The sequence below is a fragment of the Anopheles aquasalis genome, chromosome 2 (genome assembly GCF_943734665.1).
Source record: "Anopheles aquasalis chromosome 2, idAnoAquaMG_Q_19, whole genome shotgun sequence".
NCBI lineage: Eukaryota > Metazoa > Arthropoda > Insecta > Diptera > Culicidae > Anopheles > Anopheles aquasalis.
Genome location: NC_064877.1, coordinates 46,527,501 through 46,537,500, shown reverse-complemented (window position 1 = coordinate 46,537,500; position 10,000 = coordinate 46,527,501). Strand labels below are relative to the sequence as shown.

Sequence of the window (10,000 nt, the reverse complement as noted above, 5' to 3'; positions counted from 1 at the left end):
AATAATCATATAGCTTTAGCAGCGATTCGATAGGAGAGTAGAAGGGTAGCTTTTTTGCAGCTCATTTTGACATACTTTTCGCTGAACACTTTAAAGTCACCGAGCAGATCCGACACGCGGATACCGTTACGGGTAGCTTTGCTGGAATAGCAAGGGCCGATGCCTTTCTTTGTCGTACCGAGCGATTTGCCGCCCTTTTCAGCCTCCTGTAGTCCATCTACCTGCTGGTGCATATCCAGCACCAGGTGAGCGCGATTCGAAATGATCAACCGCGTCTCCCAGGATTTAAGTCCTTTCGCTTCATTCTTAGCCAGCTCTTCGAACAGTCCGGGTAGGTGGATGACTACACCGTTGCCTAAAAGGAGAGTAAGGCGATTGAGAATATTTACATTAGACAAATGATAGCGATCATTAATTATAGCGGCGATCTCATAGAAACTATCTCTCACTTTCCACAACTAATCTTACCTATTCATAGTTACACTCTCTTGTCGATTGCTACAATCGAAAGCATCGGTACGATAAACGATTATACGGCCCGTCTGGCCACTAATAACAGCGCCACATTGCACTGGAGCGTATCAATAATGAAGTGCCCCGTGGTATGACTGCACCAGTAATACCAGGCCACACGTGGCATGGCATTTCGTGACTGGCGTTCTACTGTTTACCGATCGATGGATGCAATCCAGTACAACGGCTTTTGTAACATGGACATACACCATTTGCCCGTGAGCGTTGGCTATTTATAATGGGCTTTATCAATGGTATCTGTAGCTTGTTATCGCTTGCACTTTTGCTGATAAGTGACAAACAAACTGTCTTCCATCTAACCCATAGCGAGATGCTTTAAAGGGATGTCACATTAAAGCTCCAATGGCTTTCAAACGGAAAGACATTCTCCTTATATCATCCGAACGAAACATGCAAGTTTATTGAATGGATGTAGTTTTAATTGTTGAAACTCGTAATACTAACGACATTAAGGTAATGATTGTTTGACATGCTTGTTTCACATCATATCATGGGATCGTATCTTTTGTGGCCCATGCCTAAGCAAATTGGCCATACTTTTTTCAAACAAACGTCGTCACGTGTTGCTATCCTTCCGCCCGGGCAGAATGGCACGCCACCGAAATCTATTGATTAAACAGAGCTTCCAAAATAGATAAGATTAATCGTGCGTATACTGGGGCCTATTCGAAGGGGTTCCGAAGGGACAAATTCGCTCCGCTTTTGCAGTGCCACACACCGTTCGCCACAAAAAAGCATTTTATTAAACATTTGATCGATAATCGGCATGTTTGGTGGTTTTTAATAAGGTTCCCAGAAATGATCGTCACCGGAAAGGAAGACAATCAACCTTGCCAACCTTGAACACGGCACAAGAGCAAACAAACAATACCCAAGGACTTGACTTTGCTGGTTTCGTGTGCTTCCATACTACTCCTCTCTAGCAAAATAACATCACCCTGTGGTCCTGCTAACTGGAACGGATACGAGGCATCAAAATGATGGTGCATGACGACAAAGTTTTACCATCCAGTGCCGCTTGCAGATCGAACGAAAAATGTGAAATGCTACACTATTGCCAACATGTTTATTTAATTCGTTCGACGGAGTTGACAAAGTTTTGCGGCCAAGTTGTTTGGATTCATCACGACTGGGTAGCGTTGCCATGCACAGACCGCAGACCGCACGTTCTGGGGTTTAAAACAGTTTACGACCTCAAGGCACGAGCATCTGCATGCCAAACAATCCTGTAAACTAATTTTACGAATCATGACCCAAGTGCCAACATTGTTGCCTCAGGGGTTGAGGTCCCATATTGAATGTTCAACGACGACAGTGACAATTGAAATTATGTGAGGGATTCCGAGATCCTGAGATCGACAAGTGGCATGAAAGAATGCAGCAATATCTTACGATGCTACCGCAACGAAATCAGAGGCGATCGCGTATGCGTATACCAGTTGCAAATGATCGTGCGCTTCGTTATGTGAATAAGAAAGCGCCTCGTACTTGGTATGCAAAAATTTAACGTATTTGCAACCACCATTGACCAATCAGCGACTGTAGCCTCCGTTTCGTAGCGCGGATAGTTGCTGCCCCACCGATCGTGGCTGTGGGACTGAATAACAACCGACCGACGCCATCTCGTGTTCTGCTCCATTTGTAGAACACAGCCACAATTAGCTTCGCGATTCACCTTCGATGTCTCGGGTTGCACGGTGATAGAACCACTGAGCCGCCACTGAGGTTGACAGTGACGCTCGACGCCCGACTTTCAATGGCACTGGGTCGCCGTGAGAGTAGCTTGCTCTTGAGTATCGGTCAACCATTATTAACAGAGGACCTTCGACCGTGACCTTAGGTTCTAAAATAACGCTCCTTAGACGAAAAAACTACGTGTTCACGGTTTGTGGCTGTTTCATTAACCAAAAGGTATGGGTTGTTTGTGAACCTACAATGATTATAAAACGATAAGAGAGTTGCCAACGAAACCTATGCCTGCTGAATATACCGAGGTGTTAAATGAGGAAGATCACGCGCCCCTTTTTTTTGGTGCATTGTCGGTTCTTTTTACTTACCAATAACGGAGCTACATTTTTCGTGAATGATACCACTGGGAAGCAGGTGAAAATCGAAGTCTTTGCCTTCAACAACCACCGTGTGGCCAGCATTGTTGCCTCCCTGTCCAAAAGAAAGGAAAAACCAAAAATAGAGTTCAGTACTAAACGGTGTCATCTGGTACGTTCAATATGAAATGGGAATGGGTCGGTTCTAGCGGATGCTGTAGGGAAAAGGGAACCCTCCAACTCGATCGCCACCCCTTGGCCGATTCAAGGGACTTTCCAGTGCATTTTCCTTTTGTTTTCGAACATCAGCTGTTGTAATTATCCAACGATTAACCTGCTGTAAACGCGGATCGTTTGGCAATGTTTGATAAACAATCATCAGACGCGGCCGATTCGGAACGCTGCCTTGGTTCAAGTTCGATCGTGACGAGAACGTGGGAAGCGTTATTTTTGGCCCACGCTCCTCACTAACCATTGGCATTGCCGCGAGGGCAAAGAGGAAGAGTGGACCTCATTCTATGCTTTTTCGACAGATGACGCGCGAAATGAAGCACACGGTGCTCCGGGCAAGAACATTTGAATCTGGCGGGGGTAGGATTGCTGCTGGGACGGTTGGCTTTGCGGCGACGGTGGCGATCACGGGTTGTTGCCAACTTTCCTCGGGAGGGGGAGGTCGTGGTTTGCGCTTTGTGTCTTGTGACTAGCGTTTGTACGTCCGTTCGTCCGCCCATTCGCCATCCGCAGTCCACGCTTGCTAGATTAACTCGCTTTTACGGGGGATTTCAAGTGCACACAGCTGCGCAAAGCGGTCTAGTGGCGACTGCGCACTACATGCCGTCATGCCATTATCTGAGCGACCACCACCGTTTGTCTCATCCTTCGGGTTACTGTGAATGTTTCGTGTAAACGTTGTCGTCGTCGCCGCTCGTGCTGAATGGTAGAAGCGTGCGCTTGTACACGGATCGGTCGCTAAAAAGGAGAGGGTAGCTTTACCGTACACCGCAACACAACAACCGTAACAACCCCGTGATGCTATTCTTATCGAATGTGTTAACACGGACAGGCGGATTAACGGTGTGAACACGAAAAAGCACAATTTCGCCTTACGGTGTCCGGCCACTGAGCACCATCCGGGCTATGCCGTGGTGGTCATTCTACGCCCCAACAGACCTCTTCCCACTACGAGTCCCGCTTTTCTGTTCTATTTTCTGAGCGACAAAATTTACGATTCGCCCGCCAGAGACACCCCATGATTTAGGGGAATTTGTGCGAAGGGAGCGCGATCGAGCGGATCGATCCCAAAACAAAACAAAGAACAAACAACACATAGGACGAAAGGAGCTACGATACATACTTCACGGGAAGATTTGGGGCATTTCTTTTTTAAATTTACTTATTACATCATTCTAGTACGAAGCTGGGCTATGATGTGGCCGATGATACTCGCTACTGCTCAGATCAATTCCTCTAGTGGTTGGTGGTTGGCCTACTAAGAGTATTCGCAGCTCCGCTCGACAATGCCTCCTTGTGAGTCACGTTCCAGGCAACCACGGGCTAGGCAAATCATACAAAATACTTTGCAGCTTGGACGATAAACTAGCGCGGATATGTATTAACAACTAAACAAAGCAAACATGAAATCAATGTCGGAAGTATTGATGGAAAAATTGGATGACGAAATTCGCCGATTTGAAAAAGATCTTGCTGCGCGCCTGATAAGTTCGGAGGCAATTTCAGTGGAAAATATCATGCATTGCGTCAAGCCGAGCCCTCGGAATGTTCTGCTAGAGTAAGCAGCCATCTGCTTATCAGTATCAGCAGATGGAGCGGTGTGTACATTATATAAAACCACATGACGCAGCTGGTTCTCGTCAGTGACGGTATCAGTTGGGATGCGAAGAGGCATCGTGATCATACTTCCGCCTGATAATCGACTGGATGGGTTGCCAAAATGAAATCCACTCGAAATTTGACGACTGTCTGCGGTCGTATTAGAACGGATCCTTCTGCATTTTGGCAACTCCTGCCTAGCCGTTTCTCTTATCATCTTCTTCCGTTATCAACCTTATGAAGAATATTTCCGAACGATACTGCCTACTGCGAGACTGTGCCTCGTCGGTAGGAGTTGCTCCGTGACTGCGTGGTTCTGCTGGCATCACATGGCCGATATGCACTGCCAATGATAATAATCGTAAGTGCAAGGCTATCGTATCGAGCAGGACAATCGATTGATACATGGTGCTGCCAAGGAGCAATCAAAACAACATGCTCCTTCGTTCTTGCCCTCCATGACACGCAGCTGATTGGTATAGGCATATATCGATGCATCAGCACTGATGAATCGTTGCGTACTTTATCGGTGAGCAAAGCACCACGTACCGTTTACGGACCGTGCAGCAATATTTCCGGGGACGATGGCTATCAAAAGTGAGGCACAACAAGGAATGGCAAACAAAAGGTCATCCGCGGCACTGTGATTACGAAACCACGCGACCCCCACCCTTGCCACGAGAGCAGGTTCGACGGATTGCCCCGGATGATCACATGTTGCCTATGACCGCGCTACCGACGTTCAATTTTTAGCACTCACCTGACAACGGCAGACGATGTCGGCATCCGCGGCCAGCATATCGACCACCTTGCCCTTGCCCTCGTCGCCCCACTGGGCACCGAGGACAACCGTCACCTTGGACGGATACAGATTGTGGCGGCGTTTGTACATCTGTTCATGTGTGTCGCGCATTTCGATGTGATTATTGTGATTCCCCGTGCCGTTCACCGCTACCGGAACCGCTGGTTTCGAAACACTCATCCTGTGTTTTGGGTAATCACAGTAGGCCTCCGGGATTTTGCTTCGCTGCCCGAGTACACGCAACCGGTAATTGAAGAGCGCGCTACCGATTATTAGCTTTATACGGATTTAATGACCAAATCGGCACAGCCTTTCTGTTACACAACCGAGCACTGCCCGCGATGAAAATGTGGCGGTCGGAGAACGAACGATTATCGGAACGATTTTCCTCAGCGGATCCGCAACAAACCACGAGGAGCGCGAAACCAGAGACACGCGGTGCAGCCCCAAGGAAGGAACCGGTCAGAAAACGGAATACTTTGCCGCACGGGCTGTACGGTAACTCGACCGGATGCGCGGCTTCCGAGGGATGGCCGGACGGTAGTTAATAATTAAATAAAAACCACTATTTTAGCGATATTTAAGCAGTCCTCGCTGCCGAGCGCAAACCGCCGGACGAAACACGAACCTCGTGCGAGAGCTCAATTTCGACTGTCAAGAGCAAGAAGTGTCAATTAAGCAGGTGAAGTTCGGTAGCACAAAATCCCTCGTGACAGATGGGGAAGCCTGACAGTTTCGGCCGTTGAAAAATCAGGTTCGTTTTGTAAACAATTTCAGCGTTGCACTTACCATTTTACCGCATTTTGTGGCCGATTGGCTGATATTGGAGATAATGGGTAAGGCTTAAAGGGAAGCGGGAACTCGATGGCAGCGACATTCTAATTGCTTCCGTTGCAGCACAAAACATATCCTCAGAGGACGATATTCGGGACTTGCAGGACACTACTGTAACCTTGCGGCTGAAAATCCCACCGATCTACAAGAAATTGCTCCTGAAAGAGTGCGAACTGGAGCACCAAATGCTGGTACGAACGGAAACGTTGTATATTACGAAATCTATCTCTTTATTTATCATTACTGCTTTTCTAGATCGAAACGGACATCTGTGTGCCAAAGCAACAGCTCAGCAAGCTGGCCACTGTAGAAAGAATCCGGGTGCAAGAATACCCGGCCGATGAGACCACCGCCAAAATTCAAACCCTCAGCCAAACGCTGGATGTTCTCGAGAAGTTCTTTCCGGGTTCTCGCAACTAGCCGACTGCGCCTGTTCGCTCAACAGTCTTCAATCTCCAGCACGGCATGTATCTCTTCGAATACTAGTTTTAGACAGGACAGTCCGGGTTTAAGATGCTGTGGTTGTTCGAAATAGGTAGGATTAGCCAAAGGAACCAATAAAGAAAGGGAACTTTAATCTCACCTGCAGCAGCGTTATGATGGGTTTCCGCCTAAATAGATTCCCTTTAGTGAGCACTTGCAGCACAAATATGACTTTCAACTGAAAAGAAACGAAACCGGACGGTATGATAGCCACTCTAGCAAGGGTCCAAAGAAGGAGCTTACGTTGTAGAAAACCTCGTTGATGATGATGTCCTGGATGTACTCTATCGGTATCAACGAATTACGGACGGTCCCGTTGGCGTAGGCTGTGGAGCATTGGAGGGCAAAGTCTTTGACTAGAACCAATTGTTCCGACCTTATAACGTTGCTGTACAGATAGCCAAAGATCAACGCCGGCAGAAGAAACACAGCGTGAGCCGTGCTCAGTCGGAAAAGGAGGACGCAAATCGCAAAACAGACCAAGGTCCCAAGCACAAACGCGAGCATCCGGCGCCGTTCCTCATCTGCACTGGTGTTTTCCACCGATAGGTGCAGGACGTTCGCCGATTTGTGCACCAGTTTAACCTGAATCTGCTTCCCAGCGCTGGTCCAGAAGATTCCCATTTCTCGCCAACAGATTCCCAATCCGTTTCGAGGATTTTTGTTTACCTCACACCGATCGTGTAAACGTAGCTCGTTGTGTGTGGATTTTTCACCGGAACTCCGTCAACCCGAACGGCGGTATAAACGGAGCCGCTGGAAAGCGTTACAGTGTGTGTGTGTGTGTGTGTCTGTGTGTTTTTTCACAAAATGGCGGTGTAAATGTTTTGTTAAAAATGTTAGCTAGATTCACGGAAGCTCGTCAAAAACGCGAGAATTATTGGTACAGCCTGGAGTAGGCGCTGCGGAATCGATTCCAACCAAGCAATCCAACCGACGGCCGTTGGCGGAAATAGAAAGTTTGGGCAAATAGCAGCTCCCGCAGTGCGATCAGTGGAAATTGGTTGAACGTTACGAGCGAAGTAGGTGAAACGAGGCTTGCGGCGGTGGGCTGCGAGTTTCGTCGTGTGCTGTGTGTACGCTGTGTTGTGTTCTAATCGATCCTGATAGAAAAAAATTGAGAAACACCCAGGGACAGGACAGGAAGCTAGCTTCCCTGAAGTCGAGCGAAAGCCTTTTTGGCCGGTTCGAGGACGGCAACCGGGACCGCGCGTCCGGGAGAGGTTCTTGTTCCGGAGCGGGATTCGAGTGGAGTATCGAGTGAGTTTCCTTTCGTTGTTATCCTCTATTTAGTGCGATTTGATTGCGGTGGTAGTCAGCGTGTCTAGCAACTGCGCTACCGGGGCTACTACTGGGCAGGCGATGATTAATCGATCGGTAAATTTATTTGGCCGCACCGTATTTCGCCACGCAGGAGCCTGCCAATGAGAACGTAGGTTTTCGGATGGTGCAGGGTGTCCAGTGGGGAACTACAATGCACGAGATTTTGCCGAGTCGTTGCACGCCAAAGCTTAGCTTGGGTTTCCGATTTTCGTTGTTCCGTACGTCCGAGGGAACAGCAACAAAAAGAATTCGCCGAAAGATGCGTGCGTGCGTGTGTGTGAGGTCCGGCTTACGTGAAGTGTAGAAGCGAAAGGGCAAGAAGGCGAGACACGGGCGTGCGAAAGAGATGGTAGATGGCGAAAGTGCCGTACAGCAGTATGTGTGAGAAAAACCATGCTCCAGCGATGAAGATTTCGATGGACGGAGGCTGGCTCAAAGTGTTTTGGTCAAATAATTTCCTTGATTTCTTGATGTGTTCTATGATTTTAGCAAAGAATCCATCAGTCAAACATTTGCAACAGGGTTCGGATTAGCCAGGATTCAGATATTTGGCGGTTACGGCGTATTAGAAAGCCGTCGTTTCCCTAATTAATCGTCCCTTCAAGAGCTGGCTTTGTATTGGTGAAATGGGATTGTTTTACAGAAAACGGGTTCGCTACTTTTGAGGCACGGTTCCCAAGTTGAAACCGGACTGGAAAACATTTCGGAAACTGTATCACTGAAATCACAGAAATCAAATAGGCCGGGAGGATTTGCAGTAGGCGCGCGATCCAGCGCCAAATTTGATCCGACGACCGAAATTCCGGGTGTTGGTGAATTTCTGGATGAAATCCGTTTTCCCCTTCGTCTCGGATGTGTGTGGCGGCGTCTGGCGTGCAAAAGCGTGCATCGTGCGCTTCTCGAATGAATCACGCTGAAGGTCAGCGTTTACGCGTTTGTCGGTTGGCCTACGGCGGGTGTGCCTTGCCCGGAACCGAAAGGTAAAAGACGGGCCAGTTTTTCGTCACGTACTCACCGAGATTGAACAGAGATCAATTGATGCATTAATATTACTGTTAGCAGTCTGACAAGAATGGAAAATTTTTGTTGACCACCTATGATTGTTGTCCTATCTATGTTCTTCCGGTGAAACAAGACCCTTTGATAATTTCATTATTGCAAATTTCAATTGGTATTTACTGTCGGTTGCAGCCGGCCGGCCTCAGAACTAATCTCACGCGGGCCTTAAACATTCACATATTCGCTTTAGCGATGAATGTACGCACACGGTCGTTTATTGCTGTAGCTGGAGATGTTTTCTGTGCTATAAACAAACAATTGTTGAGTGTACATGAGGCATTTATCATCCAAATTGTATACTCAAATAAATTGCGGTATTTAGATTTGCAATTTTATACAATTAATGATTGATTATTGATAATGAATTAGCGCATCAGCTGGGCTAGTACTGTATAGTGAAATTTAAAATAAACTCTTATATTAAATTAATGAACGGCACATTAAACGCCATGCATTTTAATCATATTATGTTTATATTTTCCTATTATAGATCCTCGACGAGTGCTAAGCATGTTTCATTTTAACCAGTTCACTGTGGTTTTAACGTAAAGTAATCCGCGTATTTTGCTGGTTTGAAATTTCCTGCGTTGGCTTTGGCAAGAAAGTGTATCGAAGGGAACGCCAAAAACTTGCATTAATCCTACAGAGTCTTCCGAAATAAAGCAAGACCTATATCGCGGCACTCAGCACAAATATCCTCCGATCAGAACGAAGAAACAGTACATAACGGCCGCAAATAACAGCGCACCGGACGATACTAATATCTCATCTTCGCAATCAACGTAGGAGTCGGCAGCAAGTGGTTAACAATTCCTCGATATAATAGTCAAGTGGTGAACTTTTAGTGCAAAAGTGACTCATCTAGGTGGTTGCTCTTCGTCTCTCTATTCTGGGTGAAAAAGATAAAAACATTCGATTTGAAAACAACTCGCAGAGACCACCGTGTACGTATCAGCTACTTGGTGATTCGCCGGGTTCGTAGCCGCTAAGCCAAGCAGTAACCATTGAGCACATCCAGCGAAAGGTTTCCTCCAAGATACTGAAGAAAAGAAGGAAAAAGTATCATCCTTCCGCAATCACCGACGAAGGG

General features: G+C 47.2%; 5 protein-coding genes across 6 annotated transcripts in view; 2 read left to right on the top strand and 3 right to left on the bottom strand.

Moving 5' to 3' along the window:
- Window positions 1-5,837, bottom strand: part of LOC126573127 (adenylosuccinate synthetase) — an 8,859-nt gene extending 3,022 nt beyond the window's left edge. Inside the window, exons 1-3 of the mRNA XM_050233013.1 lie at window positions 5,170-5,837; window positions 2,592-2,694; window positions 76-355 (exon numbers count right to left, since the gene is read on the bottom strand). Coding sequence (XP_050088970.1) covers window positions 76-355; window positions 2,592-2,694; window positions 5,170-5,391 — 605 coding nt within the window. The 5' untranslated portion in view covers window positions 5,392-5,837. The remainder of the gene's footprint in view (window positions 1-75; window positions 356-2,591; window positions 2,695-5,169) is intronic.
- LOC126573143 (uncharacterized) overlaps window positions 1-10,000 on the bottom strand; it is a 197,868-nt gene that overhangs the window by 64,448 nt on the left and 123,420 nt on the right. The gene's annotated exons all lie outside the window — the stretch shown is intronic.
- Window positions 5,839-6,627, top strand: LOC126573142 (uncharacterized). Its single transcript, XM_050233030.1, has 4 exons — window positions 5,839-5,893; window positions 5,989-6,047; window positions 6,109-6,236; window positions 6,301-6,627. The coding sequence occupies exons 2-4, from the start codon at window positions 6,044-6,046 to the stop codon at window positions 6,463-6,465; spliced, it is 297 nt and encodes a 98-aa protein (XP_050088987.1). The 5' UTR covers window positions 5,839-5,893; window positions 5,989-6,043; the 3' UTR covers window positions 6,466-6,627.
- On the bottom strand, window positions 6,423-7,186 carry LOC126573138 (phosphatidylinositol N-acetylglucosaminyltransferase subunit H). The gene is made up of 3 exons (XM_050233025.1): window positions 6,772-7,186; window positions 6,629-6,706; window positions 6,423-6,561 (listed from the first exon to the last, which is right to left on the bottom strand). The coding sequence occupies exons 1-3, from the start codon at window positions 7,150-7,152 to the stop codon at window positions 6,484-6,486; spliced, it is 537 nt and encodes a 178-aa protein (XP_050088982.1). The 5' UTR covers window positions 7,153-7,186; the 3' UTR covers window positions 6,423-6,483.
- Window positions 7,359-10,000, top strand: part of LOC126573120 (serine/threonine-protein phosphatase 4 regulatory subunit 3) — an 8,392-nt gene continuing 5,750 nt past the window's right edge. Inside the window, exons 1-2 of one of the 2 annotated variants that reach the window (XM_050233002.1) lie at window positions 7,359-7,550; window positions 9,697-10,000. The exon at window positions 9,697-10,000 is cut by the window's right edge and continues 412 nt beyond it. The gene's annotated coding sequence lies outside the window, so the exon portion shown is untranslated. Of the gene's footprint in view, window positions 7,789-9,400 lie in introns of both variants that reach the window. The other variant, XM_050233001.1, reaches the window with a different exon arrangement.

Excerpts from the sequence above, each read along its gene's own strand:
- LOC126573142 (XM_050233030.1), top strand. Across the intron at positions 6,237-6,300 it reads AACTGGAGCACCAAATGCTG|ATCGAAACGGACATCTGTGT; the intron begins GTACGAACGGAA and ends CTGCTTTTCTAG.
- LOC126573138 (XM_050233025.1), bottom strand. The coding sequence starts at position 7,152 with ATGGGAATCTTCTGGACCAGCGCTGGGAAGCAGATTCAGGTTAAACTG. Across the intron at positions 6,707-6,771 it reads TCAACGAGGTTTTCTACAAC|TTGAAAGTCATATTTGTGCT; the intron begins GTAAGCTCCTTC and ends GTTTCTTTTCAG. Across the intron at positions 6,562-6,628 it reads CCATCATAACGCTGCTGCAG|CATCTTAAACCCGGACTGTC; the intron begins GTGAGATTAAAG and ends GAACAACCACAG.